The sequence below is a fragment of the Camelus bactrianus genome, chromosome 23 (genome assembly GCF_048773025.1).
Source record: "Camelus bactrianus isolate YW-2024 breed Bactrian camel chromosome 23, ASM4877302v1, whole genome shotgun sequence".
Lineage (NCBI taxonomy): Eukaryota > Metazoa > Chordata > Mammalia > Artiodactyla > Camelidae > Camelus > Camelus bactrianus.
In genome coordinates, this window is record NC_133561.1 from 31,073,729 (window position 1) to 31,088,582 (window position 14,854).

At 55.5% G+C, this 14,854-nt stretch overlaps 1 protein-coding gene and 1 long non-coding RNA gene across 7 annotated transcripts in view; one reads left to right on the plus strand and one right to left on the minus strand.

Annotated features, from left to right (window-relative positions):
• The window catches only part of MFSD4A (major facilitator superfamily domain containing 4A), a 26,913-nt gene extending 14,963 nt beyond the window's left edge, over positions 1 to 11,950 (minus strand). Inside the window, exons 1-4 of one of the 2 annotated variants that reach the window (XM_045522844.2) lie at positions 11,628 to 11,768; positions 3,203 to 3,390; positions 2,028 to 2,226; positions 1,101 to 1,361 (exon numbers count right to left, since the gene is read on the minus strand). In XM_045522844.2, coding sequence (XP_045378800.2) covers positions 1,101 to 1,361; positions 2,028 to 2,226; positions 3,203 to 3,309 — 567 coding nt within the window. In that variant the 5' untranslated portion in view covers positions 3,310 to 3,390; positions 11,628 to 11,768. Of the gene's footprint in view, positions 1 to 1,100; positions 1,362 to 2,027; positions 2,227 to 3,202; positions 3,391 to 11,627 lie in introns of both variants that reach the window. The other variant, XM_010963279.3, reaches the window with a different exon arrangement.
• Positions 11,661 to 14,854, plus strand: part of LOC105075445 (uncharacterized) — a 23,484-nt gene continuing 20,290 nt past the window's right edge. Inside the window, exons 1-4 of one of the 5 annotated variants that reach the window (XR_835893.3) lie at positions 11,661 to 11,798; positions 12,444 to 12,560; positions 13,634 to 13,722; positions 13,961 to 14,109. This is a non-coding gene — a long non-coding RNA (uncharacterized LOC105075445). Of the gene's footprint in view, positions 11,799 to 12,026; positions 12,561 to 13,633; positions 13,723 to 13,960; positions 14,110 to 14,854 lie in introns of those variants that run through there. The other 4 variants (XR_006727757.2, XR_012501890.1, XR_006727758.2 and 1 more) reach the window with 4 other exon arrangements.

The window sequence follows — 14,854 nt, forward strand, 5'->3', positions numbered from 1 at the left end:
CATTTTCGAGAGTGCCAAGGGAAGAGTCTGGTACACGGAAAGTTACAAAAGAGAAGGGGAAATGAGCAGTTACCGTAGGGCAGCAGGTAGGGGCTTGTGCTGGGAGTCAAGGGCCCTATCAGGCCCTTGGGCCAGTGATGGTATGACACCCCTGCAGCAGCTCAGTGGGACTGGGGGACCTCAAAGGCCCCTCTCAATGCTATGTGCATGGCATCACTCTGAGGCCCAGCCTGCCTGCTTCCTGAGGGATGACAAGTCTGCCTAGAGCAAAGACGGGCTCCAAGTTGGGGTGACAAACTTCGTGGCACCTCCATCTCACAGCCAGGCGAATGGCCACCTGGAACACTCCCAACCCCCAGTGCACGCTCCTGGTTCTTCCCAAGCCAGAGAAGGGGAGAGGGGTGGGGAGGAGTACCCTCCCCTCTCCCTCTAGCCCCAGCCTGGGCTGACGGGGGTTCAGGGCACCAGAGGAGAGACCAGAGCCCAGCCCGAGACCAGAGTCAGTCCTGACTTAGCAGGGGAGGATGAGAGTTGGGGTGAGGAGTGGTCCTGGTATCTGACTGAGTCACAGTGAGGTGGTCTCTCTGCTCTGCTCCCCCCAGGGCAGCCTTGGCATGGAGGGTCCCTCAGAGTTCATCTTATCTATCCTCCAGACTCCACTGGAGCCCACAGCAGGCACTGGAAAACCCCACCAGTGACTGAGGACCCCAGGGAAGAGCCCAGCATGACCTGCAGTGCTCTGTCTCAGGGTCTACTTCATCTGGCCTTGGAGGAAAAGAGCTGGTTCTCTGAGGAGCCTCTGATGACTTGGAAGTTGACCCTGGTCTCACTGCACTAAACCGGCTCACTGTTGTACCTCCCTTGAGAATCGCAATCCCAGGATAGCGTAACTGAAGGACCTTAGAGATGATCTCATGCAACCCCCTCTGTGTTCAGTGACTCCCTGGGGGTCAGTTCTCCGATCTTCTTGCCTTCCTGAAGGCACACCTCAGCCCCAGCACACTTCTCAGAGACAGAAGGATCTGCACTGGGAGCTGGTAAGGACAGGTATGGGTGACGGTCCACTAGTCCCTACCCAGCCCTGCCCCAGTGGCACTCACATTGATCAGGGCCATGATCCAGAAGGCGTAGGACACGCGGGTCCCTGTCCCGTCCTGCGGGGGCATCCCAGGGAACGTCTGGTTGGACCAAGGCTGGGCCTCAGCGTGGCGGTGGCCCAGGACCCTGGCAATATGGAGCGGGTGGCTGTGGGTGGTGGCATTGGCTGTGCTATTAGCAGGCAAGCAGTTGGCCTCAGACAGGAAGGGGTCGGCGATAAGAGGGCTCAGCAGAGCACCAAAGCCCACAAAGAAATGGAGAACCTGGAGAGGGAGGAGAATTGGGATGGGTAGAAACGTGGCTCAGGCTTCAAACTCCACCCCCCGCCCCACCTTGTGCCTCATGTGGGGAGCCCCGGCCTGGGAGCAATAGGGAGTGGGAGGCAGGACTGGTGAGGAGTGGAGCTCCTTCATCACCTCCTCCCCGGGGGTAACTCCGTGACTGGCCACCCCCACCCTCACTCCTTTTTCCCAAATCTTAACCCCCCACTGGGGGCTGTTCCCATGTCAGCATCCACCATCTAACACCCCAAAGGGAAGGCGGCTTAATACAGGGAAGGGCTGGACTGGAATCCCGGGTACCTGGGAGGAGAAGGAAGGAAGAAGAAAGATGGAGAGAGAGGAGGAGACGAGAGGAAGCAGCAGGCCCTCCCAGCACGCCTCTTTCCAACCCACGAAGAATCTTCGCTCCCCAGCACTTAAACACCGCCTGCAGGCAGGGGTCCTCACCTCATTTTAGAGGTGAAGAGACCCAAGTGCAGAGATAACATCCCAGGACGGCCCTGCTGGAAGTGGTCACACTGAACTTGACTCTGGTGCTCTCTCTGAGTCACCGCCCTGGCCTCAGGGCAGAGATGCAGGCCCGGGGAGAGGGCTGAGGGAGCTCCCCTCCGCCCACCCCACCCTGCCCCACGCCTGCCTGTGGCTCACCTGGAGGAAGACAGCCGAGTCCTTCTGGTAGATCCTCACCAGCTGCATGTTGGCCACCGTGTCGATGCAGCCCATGGCCAGGCCCGCCAGCGCCATGACGGCGGCCAGCACCTTCACGTCGCGGCAGAAGGGGATGGCGGCGAACACCAGGGAGATGGCCAGAGAAGAGGTGAAGAGGGCCCATAGTGACTGGGCTAGGCTGCAGTGGCGGAGGGCTGAGGTCAGTGGGAGGAGCCGCAGCCCTTCCAATGAAGAGCCCCCCACAGCTGGCTGGGTGACCCCAGGACGCCAAGACATTTCCTCCCCTGCCCCCGCCCTCTGGGGGAAGGGGGAAGGGAGCTGGGGCAGAAGCTCGGTCACTTATTAGCTATGGGTCGTGGGCAGGGTGTTTGACAGTCTCCTCAGGTAGCAGGGTGGTTGTGGGAACTCAGGATACTCTGTTATGGACTCACCACAAAGCACAACTGCTATTATTGGACTTAAAAGTGATTATGTATGGTTTACTTGAAGTTATAATTGTTCACTTGTAAACAATTATATGCAAAGAGATTTCCATCTGTCTTCAGGAAGGTGTGAGAGGAATGGGCTTTGAGCACCTGGAGGGAACCTGCATGAGATGGGAGGTGGGGCCCAGGAAGGCCCCAGAGCTGGGCTGCAGTGTACCCCCCTCACACAGGAATGGAACACACCAGTCCCCTTACAGGCACCAGGCCTGGACCAAAGCCTACAGCTGAGGCATTTGGGTAATTTGGTGACCCCTCTATGGGCAGAGGTGTTGGGCTCTGTGCCTGGCCAGTGTCCAGGAGGAATTCCCTTGGCCGTCCCCACCGAGAGGTGTCTGAGTGATGGCCTTCCCCCAGAGGAGCCCACAGCAGACAGGCTGAGGGCTGCTCCCCTGCGAGTGAGTCAGTGGGTGAGCGAACACGTGGATGGAGGCCTCAAGTCTTCCGGGTACACTCTGCCCAATATCTGGAAAGCAAGGCAGCCTTGTATTTTCCGGGACCTGTCTGAAAGGCTAACGTGGGGGGAAAGAAGAGTGGGCAGCAGGAAGGTTCTGGAAGGGAGAGGTTGTAGAGGAACTTTCTCAGATTATGACAAATTGGAGTGCCCAGGCGCCTCTGCCTGGCTGCTGGGCCTGGAGAGGTGAGGGGAGGGCAGTGCCAGTGCTGACGTGCCTGGAAGACCAGAGTTTCCAGCTCACTGAGGAAGACGGAGGCCCAGGAGATCCCTCAGGCTGTCTTTTCCCAGAGGTTTTGGCTCTCAGCTTTTCATCTTGCCCCATCTTTGATTAAATCCTTTATCAGAAGGGCTCTGCTGATGGCAGCAGTTCGTTATTTTCTCATTTTCTTGTTTCCGGGCTGATCTGCTGGGGAGATGACCCATCATGACCCCTGCCTGTTCCCACCTCAGAGCTGTGTGAGGGGGCAGGGGGACTCACTTCACCGGGAAGAAACCGGGGGGTGGGGGTCGTGTTGTGGGGAGGCCTGTTCAAATTCCCCCAGCACTCCCCTTCCCATCCTCCAGCGTCCCTGCTTCGTGGGCACCCCCCCCCCCCCCCCGCCCAGCCCGGCCCGGCCCTGGCAGCCCAGGGTGCTCACTGAGCTCCATGTGTTCTTGCTGCCTTCTACCTGGTGGCCGGTTTCCCTGGTACCAGCCCAGAGGCGATGCCCACACCTCTGTGGGCTGATAAAAACAACAGGCCTGTCACAATAGCTCTCTTTCCCCTTCCTTTCCCTTTACAAGATTGACCTGGTTGCTTCCCGGATGGCCTGACTTCAGGGATAGCAAGAGGGTCCCCATTTCCCCCTTAAGTGTTCCCCTCACTGAGCCGGTGCAAGGCCCTGACCCTACCGCCACCTCACTTACCGCTGTGCAGTAAGGCACAGACTGCCCCAAGTACAAAAATGCGCTCCCGAAGAATGAACACATTATCATGATTGCCCGGAAAAACCTGGACGAGAGTGATTCATGCTCAGTCCTGTAGCATGATCCTGAGGGAACAGGACTCTGGGTCCATAACTGAGCTGGGCAGGAGGTGCGGGAAGGCGTGGGAACTAATATTGCAGTGTACATGGCAGCAACTAACATCTGTGTACAGTGTCTAAGCCATTTGGTGCATGTGGCAGTGCAGTGAGGTTGACCTTGCAGTTGTGCCTCGTGTGACCCCTGAGTAAACTGAGGCTGAGAAAGGCCAAGAAAGTAGCAGACAGATCCTGGACTCAAACCCAGGCCTTCTGACTTGCCATTCCCTATGCCATGCTGTCTTCCCATGCAGGAGCGTGTGCGTGTGGGTGTGAAAAGGCTGCTGTGGCCGGGCCACAGAGCCTGCCAGGCTGGAAACGGGAGCAGCCAGTAGGGAGCAGGAGGCCAGATTCTGCAAAGCCTCGGTCTTTGGAAGCAGCGGCAAACAGCTATCGTCGCCAGAACACGAGCCCCAGGGGACCCTCTGCTGGTGTTATGGGAGCTCCGGCTGCTTCATGGTAACTGCTGGCCCCATTGCCAGCTTCCCCAGGCGAGGGCTGCCTCCCGTTCACTGCGTGACCCCATGCCTGGACTGTGCTCGGCCCTGGGGTGCCTGATTCTGGGTTGTTGGAATGCTAGAGAAAGACATGTCTTTCTTGCCTGGAGAAAGGGATTGGAGATTGTTAGGAGGCTGATGTGGGATTATATGGGGATGACACAGAGAGAAAGAGAGAGAGTCAGAGACAGAGAAACAGGAGTAAAGAGATAAAGAATCAAGTCAGCCAGGTTGCCAGAGAGGTGCTGAGCGGAGTGGCAGGAGGCTCAGGAGACAGGGATGGGGCTGGGGAAGGTCTGGCGGCCAGGGGGCAGCCCTGTCCAGGCCTCTCCCTTCTCCAGTTTGTCCCCTCTCACCTTGTTGTTCTAGAGAAGGATATTTAATGTCTAAAGGGTTTTTTTTTTTTTTTTTTTGTTCCCAGGCCCAGCGACAGGCGGGAGGGAGGGATAAAAAGAGAACAGGCCAAAGGAGAGGCTGCAGGGAAACCAGCCTGGGAAGTCCCCTCCCTGCGGCTCCTGCCAGCCCCTGGGCTGTGGTTTGAGCTTACAGCCCGGCCAGGTGTGACTGAGGAGAGCTGAGCCTGTGCTGGGCCTGGGTTCCCCGGGTGCGGGGGTGGGGGTGGGGGTGGCATGGAAGCCTGTTCCCAGTACATGGGGACAGTGGCACCACAACCCACGCTGCTCGCCCTCCCCAGTTGTTTCAGCAGGGCTGTGTCTGGGCATTCTAAAAATCAGCCTGAACAAATTCCAACAAAGAGTACGTTGTTGCCAAGAAAAAAAGGGGTCCTAGATACATCCTAGAGCCAGACTGAAATACACAAATTGACTGGGTCACTTAATGATTTGGTCAATGGCCCCTTCCAGGAATGTGAGTAATTGAAAATTATGGAATAATAATGTCAAGGCAGCTTTGACAGCACGGATGTGGTACGACTTGTAATCAGAAGACTGGTCCTGGGCCCACCTCTCTCCCTTCCCAGCGGGCGGCTCAGGGCAAGCCACATGCACTTGGCCCTTCTGAGCCTCAGTTTCTCCGCTATTAAACGGGGACAGTAAGCACTGACTTGAGAGGCTGAAGCTGCCATCCTCCTCTATCACTCGCGGGCAGCTCCCCTCGGCCCCCTGCAGCTCACCCCCTCCCTGCAGGCCCTAGGCTGCCCTCAAAGTGGCACTGCCAGGGCCGAAGGAGCACGGTCAACAGAAGGAGTCAGAGAACCGAGGCCAGTTCCTGGATCCTCCTGCCAGGCCCTGCCTCTGTTCCTGCTGCCGTGCCCTCTGGGGTGATCCTGGGAGGCTGGCCCAGGATCTGCCCAGAGTGGCAGCGAGGATGGAAGAGTCCTACCCTCACCTTACAGAGCAGGAAGTGGGCCCAGGCCGGGAAGAGAGGGAGTAATACAGAGCCGGGACCACCCACGTTCTGGACCCCCCAACCCAGGAAAAGGCCACGTAGGGTCACTGATCATCCCTCCCCTGGCCCTAGGTTCAGAGGTTAATTCAGGCCAATGAGAGGAAGGGCCCCACTCCCCCGAGGCCTGGGAAGACCCAGGAACAGCCCAGGCAGTCTAGGAAGCCCTTCCTCAGGAAGCCTGAAAATGTCCGAGTTACTTATTAATGGCTCCACACTGAAGGTGACAACCGGGGAGGGGGAGCAGGGAGCCAGGTCCTCCCCAGCCTTGCAGTGGCTCTGCTGGAGGTGCCTGCCCTGCCACTTCGCCACTTCGCCGTGTGACCTTGCGCACGCTGCTGACCTTGTCAGCCCTGGTGCTCTGCCTTCCCCAGAGGGCATATGTGATCGCCTCGTCCTGCCCGCTCCTGGTTCTGTGATAGGAGGGGCTGCTTGGCTTTAAAAGCAGGTGTCGGGAGAGGCCTTGAGCAAACAAACAGTAAGATGTCAGCCTGCCGGCCTGCCCTCCACTCCCTAGATGGGGGTGGGGGGTGGGGTGGGGGGGTGGAGTTGGGGGTAGAGGGAAGAATGCTGCCTAGGGCCAGCTCCATGGCACTGGCAGAGTGAGTGACCCCAGGGTGGCACTGACATTCTCACATTTTTACCTCAGGGGATGCCCACATCCACCTTGGATAATCTCTTTCCCTGAAGGACCAGGGAAAGGGACAGAATACAGGACGAAGAGGAAGTCAGAGGCATCCCCAGCCCCTCTCTACCCCAAAAGGGGCAGGCAGCCCCCCAAGAGAAGAGTGGGGCTGGGACAGGAAACCAGGAGACAAGACACCCCCTGGGAGTGAAGGAAGGCTGGAGATGGCAGCTCAAGGCAGGGGGACAGGGAAGCGGTGTCTCAGACTGAGGGAGGGGCTGGGGGAAAGGGCCCCCTCTAAGTGGGTCACTCCCACACTGACAGCCTCGCTTGTTCACGGCTCTTTATTAAGGCTGGCAGGACCCAGAAGGAGGGGCAAGGAAGCCTGTCTTTGGGGGGATTCCAACCTAGGGCAGGACTGCCCTGTTAGACTCAGGTCAGGGCAGCACCCTCCCACGATGACGTGCTGGGCCCGCGGGGAGCACTCCCTCCACGCTGGATAGACTTGCAGTTGTGTCTGCCTGGAACGCCTCTCCCCCAGTGCTCTGCATGCATGGTTCTCTCCTGTCATTCAGATGCCAGCTCAGAGAGGCCTTCCCCAATCACACAGCTCAAGTAGCTTCCAGCTCTGTAACTCTCCATTCTAACCTTGCTTTATTCCCCTCATTTCAATAAAACGGTCCTCCAGAATGTCAGCTCCATTTAGAGCAGGGGCCTGCGTCATATTCACGCCTCAGACAGGGCCTGGCTCAAGAGATGTTTGTTGAATGAGTGAATTAAGGGATGGGATGAGTTCTGAGATTTTTTTAAATTAAAAAAAACTCAGATATAATTTACATACGATAAAATTAATCTATTCAAAGTGCACAATTTAATGGTTTTTAGTATATTCAGAGTTGCGAACCCATCACCACAATCTAAGTTTGGAGCACTTACATCACCCCAAAAAGAAATGCCATGCCCATTAGCAGTCACTCCCCATTCCTCTCCGCACCCCACACCCAGCCCGAGGAAACTACTCATCTACTTTCTGTCTCTATAGAGTTTCCTACTCTGGAGTTTCAGCCAAATGGAATCCTAACAGTATGTGGTCTTTTGAGATTGGCTTCTTTCACTTAGCATAATGTTTTCAGAGCTCACCCATGTGGCAGCATGAGTCAGTACTTGCTTCCTCTTTATGGCTGAATACTATTCCATTGTATAGACAGACCACATTTTGTTTGCCCATCCATTGTTGATGAACACTTGGTTTGTTTCCACTTTTTGGCAGTTATGAATAATGCTGCTTTGAACATTCATGTACAAGTTTTTGTGTGGACAGGGTTTCACTTCTTTGAGGTATGTACATACCTAGGAGTGGAGCTGCTTGGTCAGATGGTAACTCCCATGTAGAGATGGGTTTTTAAAGCAAGAACCCATGTCTGGTGCTAGTCCCCTAGGAGGCTTTCAGGCCAGGTTTGCCGCACGCTGAAAGGTGGACAAGCTGCTGGAGGGAGAGGCAGAGGCTTTCTAGATGGGAGACCAACAAGGATGCAGCTCAGAGAAGGGAACTGGCTTTTGTATTGTGTTCCCAGGACCACAGGGGCCAGCATCCTGGGGAAGCAGGTCAGAGAGTGGCCTGGGGAACCTTGCATGGAAGACTGGGTTTCATGCTCTGGGCAGGAGGGAGTCAGAGCTGGGTTTTGGGTAGGGCAGGACTTGCAGGAAGTTGAGAAAAAAAGAAATGTAGAGAAAGAGATAGTTAATACAGCAAAGAGAAGAACTCAAGCCTTCAGCTAAGAGCGTGCAGAGAAAAGGCCCAGGTGAGGTTAGGAAAAGGCTGGGGCAACTCTGAAAGCCATTTATCTACCCTGATGCCTTTGAGATAAAGGGGTTTCCCAAACTGCCCAGGGTGGTTAGACAGGTCCCCATGAAACCAGGAACCAAACCCTAACCTTTCGTCTAAATACCCCTCTTCTTTCCTGTCTGACACATACCTATACACCCTGCCAACCAGGTGGCTTTGGATTTTTTTCCTTCTGAAAAGTTCCTTGCTCTCAATAAGCAAGATTTTTCTAAGGAAGGTCTAGTCCAGATTCTTCTGGCCCTAACTGTATGCTTTTCCCTCTTGGCCTGCAAGTAGTGGCCTCCTTCAAGATCTCTGTCTGTGTTAGAAGAGACAGAGAGAGGGAGAGAGCTGGTCCCACCCTGGGCTGAGGACTCTTGCCCTCTTCTGCCCTCTAACATCCCAGGCTCTCCACACTCAGTCCCTCCAGTGTGTGTGTCCCCATGGAGGCATCCAGAAACCCTATTCAGCCCTGGTCCTCAGTCTGGGCTAAGGAGTAGGCGGGACTTACCAGGAATGCCAGAGAAAGAGGCGCTGCCCTGACTCTCCTCCTGTGTGTCATCCCGCACTCACCCCCGCTCCCCCGCAACAGCTGGCCCTTCTCTATTTGTTAAACCAATCCGCCACTCACAGTACCGGCCCAGCACTAATCACTTAAGCTGAAAAGCACTAGTAGGGGTATTAGCATTTTAACTTGCGGTGAGGCCCCAAGGAATCAAGCTTTAGAGCTGGTTTCAGAGCTGGTTTCAGGGCTGGTGGAGGTTCTGTTTGTCTGCGGAGATGGAGGATTGCGATGAGCTGTCCAGCCCTGGCTAGGTGGTGACTCTGTCTACACACAAGCCACCCCCGTAATGTCCCTCTATTTCCACTGAAGTCTACATTGCTCTTGATGGAAGGAAAGGGTTCTTTAACATACTTTGTCTTGGGGTGGGAGGACTGAGGTTCAGAATTTAAACCTGAACCACTGAAGGGACCTACTCCCCCTACTTTACCCTACCCTCACCCCTTGGATCCCATCAGGGAGCCCCAAAGGCCCACAGTTTCCTTCCCAGGAGTATCAGCTCAGGAATACTCAGCCCATGAGTACCCAGGGATACACACGCCATGCCTTTGCCTGGCGAGAATAGGGTTTAACTTGTACCCTGCAGAGATGAAGCTGACTACTATGAGTCAGCTTGCTTTTTCATGAAAAAGCAAAAGGCATTTCCAAAGTATCTGCTTCTAGACACAAATGTGTGGGTTCAAATCCTTGCTAGGCCTCTTAAGAGCTGTGTGACGGGGCCAAGTTTCTTAACCTCCCTGAACTTCAGTTTCTTTATGCACAAAATGCAGATAATACCACGATTCTACAAGGTGGTTGTGAAGGTTAAATGAGTTGATACAAGTGAGGTGCTAAGTACGAAAAGTGCCTGGCATCGTGTAAATGCTCCATAAAGTTAGTTATTATTGCTACCATCATCCTTCTTCTTTTCTTTGAGCCAGTTTCCTAAAGCAAGACCCTTTCTGCTGCCTGTTCAGAGCCCCTCATTGAGGGAGGCACAAAGCAGGTAAGGAAGAGCTGGCCCAGCTGGGTGTGTATCTCTGCTGTTTTCACAAAGCCTGGCACGCCAACCTGCCACTTAGAGTTATCCTCATCCCCCTTCCTGTTCTTTGCAATACACCTGTTCCTAAACTGTTTCAGGAAAGGGAGCTTTTGTTAAGTCAAAATACTTAAAAACAAAACCAGAAAAAAAAAAATACCGTGATAGATTTCTAATGAAACCTCTAGGCAGAATCAGAAAGGCTCTTGAGCTTTCTGTTAAGATTTTCTGAGTCCCCCATGCACCCAATCCTGTACAAAACCCACAGAGACACTAGTGTATACAAGAACACTTGCTTCTTAAGAGGATAATGCTTCAGTTTATAAGAGGATTTTGGCGGTGATGATAATCACTCCCTAGTTGATAGTTTTGTCAGTTGGATGGCTTAAGGTGGGGTCTTATATGCATGACACCTGTGTTCCTCTCCATCAGCTCTGGAAGTGAGTTGGAGAGGAAACCCCACCCTCACGGATACCTCTAGCAGTGAGCCAAAGGGCAGAGCCCTTGGTCCAGAATGGGCCCCCAGAGGCTTCTCTGGGATAAGTCAACTGTGGTTTTGTTCCCAGGCGTCTGCTTGCTTGAGTCCATGCAGTCCAGGAAACCACCCAGCCAGGAGCTGGGACTAGGGAAATATCCAGCAGCCTTCGACTTGCAAGTCATCTACCCCCTGCTTTGGGTCTGTTCTCCCCGCTGTACTAAGAGAGTGAATCCTGCTGCCTTTCCAAAGGACTCTGCGGAGGTGGCCCTGACGAATTTGTGCTGGGAGAATGAGGTTCTTCAATGGTGTCCAAACAGGGATCTCTGGGGGCCGTGCCAGGCAGAAACCAGAGCCATGCCCTGGGGCAGGGGCAGGGAGGAGTATCGCCGGGTGGGGGGAGCAGAGGGGGACCCTGGTACCTGAGATGGAGGGTCACCTCATTAAGTTACAAGTGAGTCACCCTGCACCTCCCCTGCATGGACCTAGCTCTGAGGTCCTGTGTGTCTCAGTGGCAGAAAGGCACTGCCTCCAGGCGCCAATGCAGGAACTCTGGCTCCCACACACAAGCACACAGGACCCACCAGCCCCGTGGCCACCCAGGGGAAGGTACACCCTGTGTCAGCTGATCTGGAGCTAAGGATCTGAGTGGAGCCCGCCCAAGGGCACTGTCCAGCCGCAGCCAGCTCTGGCACTCACACGGCCCCTGAGGTGACACTCTCTCTCCTGCCACCTCACTTCCAATTCCGCCCCCACCCCCGGCAGCAGGGGCTACAGATCTACCTCACACCGGCTGTGCAAGAGGGTGACCCTCCTACCCCTGCAAAATCCATCACCCCTCTCCCCAGGGGTTGCGGGTGGGAAAAGCGGGGTGAAAGCTGGGTTTATGCCCTCACAGGGGTGAGTGAAGGCAAATAAATAATCCAGAAGTCACCTTCAGTCTCCGGAGAGAGTTTTGCGGGGTGAGCTGGGGTGGGGGAGGGAGGGAGCCCTCCAGCAAAGGCGCGGCACGGCTGGCGGAGCCAGGAGGGGTGGCTGCCGCCTGCCAGAAGGCGGGGACAGCTGGTGGCCCGAGCCCCGCGGGGGGCAGAGATGAGGGCGGCGGGAAGGGTCGGGAAGGGTCGTGGGGGGGGGCAGGCTCAGGGGGCCGCGGCGCGCGGGCCCGGCACTCACGTCCTCTTGAAGACGCCCCCGAGGGCGCTGCCCAGCAGGAGGCAGAGCTGCTGCGAGAAGAAGACCCAGGAGATCTGGGGCAGCGAGCTGTGCGTCTGGCAGCGCAGGTCCAGCAGCGTGGGCCCCAGGAAGGCGATGCACAGGCCGAAGCTGAAGAAGACGCTCCAGTAGGTGAGCGTGGGCTGCAGGTTGCGGCGGAGCAGCCCCGACACGCGGACGTCGCAGCCCATGGCCCCGGCCGGCGGGCTCGCGGCGGCTGGTCCCGGCGCGCGCCGGTGCCCGAGTGCCGCTTCGCCCGCGGGAGGGCCAGCCGGGCTGGGGAGGCCGGGGCTGGGGGAGGGGCGGGGAGGGGCGGGGAGGGGCCGCCCGGCGAGGGGCCCCGCCCTCGGGCCCGGGGGGAGCCGGGGGAGCCGGGGGAGCCTCGGCCGCCCGTGGGCACCGTGGCCCAGCCCGCGCCTTCCTCGTGCGGTGCCAGGCGCCAGCCTCCCCTTCCTTCCCGAACTCGCGTTTTCACCCTCCCCCGGCTTCGGGAGACCAACCGGGAGCCGCTCTTCCCCCCAACCCCCTCTCCCACCCAGCTCCCCATCCCCGCTGCCTCCTTATCCAGCCCCCTAAGGGCAGAGGGGCCTGGGCGCCCGTTTTAGAGCTGGGCAAACTGAGAGCCTAAGACGTCCGGTACGTACACCGGGAGACGAGGGAGCAGGATCTCGACCAGCGCTGCGCCTGGGCTCGGGGGACCGGCTGGCCCTCCCCAGACACCAATCCGGCCGGTGCTTTGGCGGTGGAAGAACCCGGAGCCCTCCCTCTTAAACCTAGAAGCTTCACAGATGAACTTCAGGGCTCTGACAGCACCCCATCTTCCCCTGAAGTAGAAGACAAAATCTCCTACATGCAGTTTGTCTTGGGAGACTATCCACAGCTTTCATCAGAAAGGTAATAACCCCATGCTTTGCAGAAGGGCCTGAGAGCCGGTCTTCACCTGCCACATTTCATCCATACAGGTGCCGGATAGAGGAAGGTGCAGCCGTCCTTCCAGTCTCCATCTCTCTCCATCTCTCTCTCTCCATCTCTCTCTCTCTCTCTCTCTCCCTCTCTCCCAATCTCTCTCTCTCTCTCTCTCTCTCTCTCTCTCTCTCCCTCTCTCCCAATCTCTCTCTCTCTCTCTCTCTCTCCCAATCTCTCTCTCTCTCTCTCTCTCTCTCTCTCTCTCTCTCTCTCTCTCTCTCTCTCTCTCTCTCTCTCTCTCTCTCTCTCTCTCTCGTCTTCCTAGTTGGGGGAGGGGGTGAGGAGAGGGCGGGAAGGGAAGGGCAGTGACTTGGAGGAATCTCTGGAGGAATTCTGAAATAATCCTCTAGGGAAAAAATAAAAAGAGTTCTGAGGAAAATTGCTTTTTTTGCTGGAAAAAGCTGGATGGGGGTGGAGTAGGAGGGTGTTAGCCTCCAGACTGGGAGTCCTTCCAGGAGCCTGCAGCTGACACAGACTGCTGCTCCCCATGGTGGCCACAGGGCTGTTGGGTCCTGTGTGGTCCTGTTCATGAAGGCAGCCAGACACCTCTCCTGCACTGGCTCCTGGAGGCAGAGCAGAAAGGCCCTACAGGGTCGTCTCTGCCCAGGTGTTCTAGTAGTGGCAGGAGCCATGACATCATGACCACTTGCCCACCATGGGGACCAGTGCTGAAAGGGCTGAGGAGATAGGTGGGTAGGTGTCCCCACGACAGCTTGGCATGTGGTGGGGGCAACAAACTTCTCTTGCGGGTACTGGCCCGACCTCACAGTGGCACACCGACATCTGCTCCATCCCCACCTAGGCTGTGAGCACCAGGGAGGGAAGCCCCAGGGTCCCTCTGGCTCAGTTGGTCTGTAGGTGATGACAAGTACTTATTTGGCAATGATAATGATGGGCCTGTGCAGTGCTTGCAATTAAGTAAAGTTATCCTGCAGGGGGAAGAAACAAAAACAAATCATAAATTCAAATGTTTAATTGAGTCCTCTCTTCCACCCTCAAAGAATTCCAGAACCACAAGAAGCTCAGAGTTGGAAGGCGCCATCTTCAGTTGAGTCCCCTACCCGCACCCCATCATTGCTGATAAATGCTGGTCAGTACTGTTCTTGTCTGCTGCCTCTTACTGACGGGGACCTCAATTATCCTTGCCTGGGGGTCTGCTTCCCATGTGGGTCAGCTCTGGTGGTAGGAGGGGTTTTCTGCAGAACTACCCGCTGGACAAGTCTCATTGCTTTCTTTGTGCATGTTAGTGCTTCACACAGATGAAGCCCTCACCCCAGCACGTGGCTTCTGCAGCCCAAATGCCTGAAATTCTTTCATAATTTTCTTAGATGGTACTCCGTAGTTACATCATCCTACTGGTTCGGCTCCTCTGGCCGCAGTGGCAGTGACTCTGGTGTGGTGAGGCAGCCCACAGTGTTTGCAGTGCTAGAAGCATTCTATAACTTGATCTGGTTGGTGGTTACACAGCTGTAAACATGTAAGTATTTATTGGGTTGTATGCTTAGATTTGTGCCTTTCACTGTGTGGAAGTTACACTTCAATAAAATAGTGAAAAAAAAAAAAAAAAGTAGAGAGGAGGGTATAGCTCAGTGGTAGAGTATGTGCTTAGCATCCCCAAGGTCTTGGGTTCAATCCTCACTACCTCCATTAAAATAAATAAATAAACCTAATTACCTCCCCCCCAATCTTTTTTTTTTAAATAGTAAAAAGTAAACATAAGTAAACAAAACCAAAGTGAGACACCCCACCATGAATGCGGTACCCAGCCCCTTACAGTCAAAGGCCTTTCCTCTGTCTTTCCTTCCTTCCTGCCTTCCTTCCTTTGGTACGGGGCCCTTGAGCTGAGACAAGCAGGTAAGTTAACAGGTACAGCAATAAGGTACATTCTAGAAAAGGCATGCTTTGCAAGCCTAGGGTGGTGGAGGGTTAGGGGAGCAATGTCTAATTCCACCTGTCTATCTGGGAAGGCTTCATGGAAGAGGTGATTACTGAACTGGCTCTGGAAAGGCAAGTATGTAAAAAAGGTTTTGCTTATTCAGTCGTTCTTCTCTTTATCTCCTGTGGTTTCCAGCATCATCACCTTGTCCACCTTCTCCAGGAAGCTTTCCCAGAAAAATTCTATTCAGCCCTTAAATTCCAGCAGCCCCATCCACTCCTTTCGCAGTACTTCATAGTGTGGGCCATTATGTTCCACCAAGTATCAGCTTCCTGTTCCTGCCACC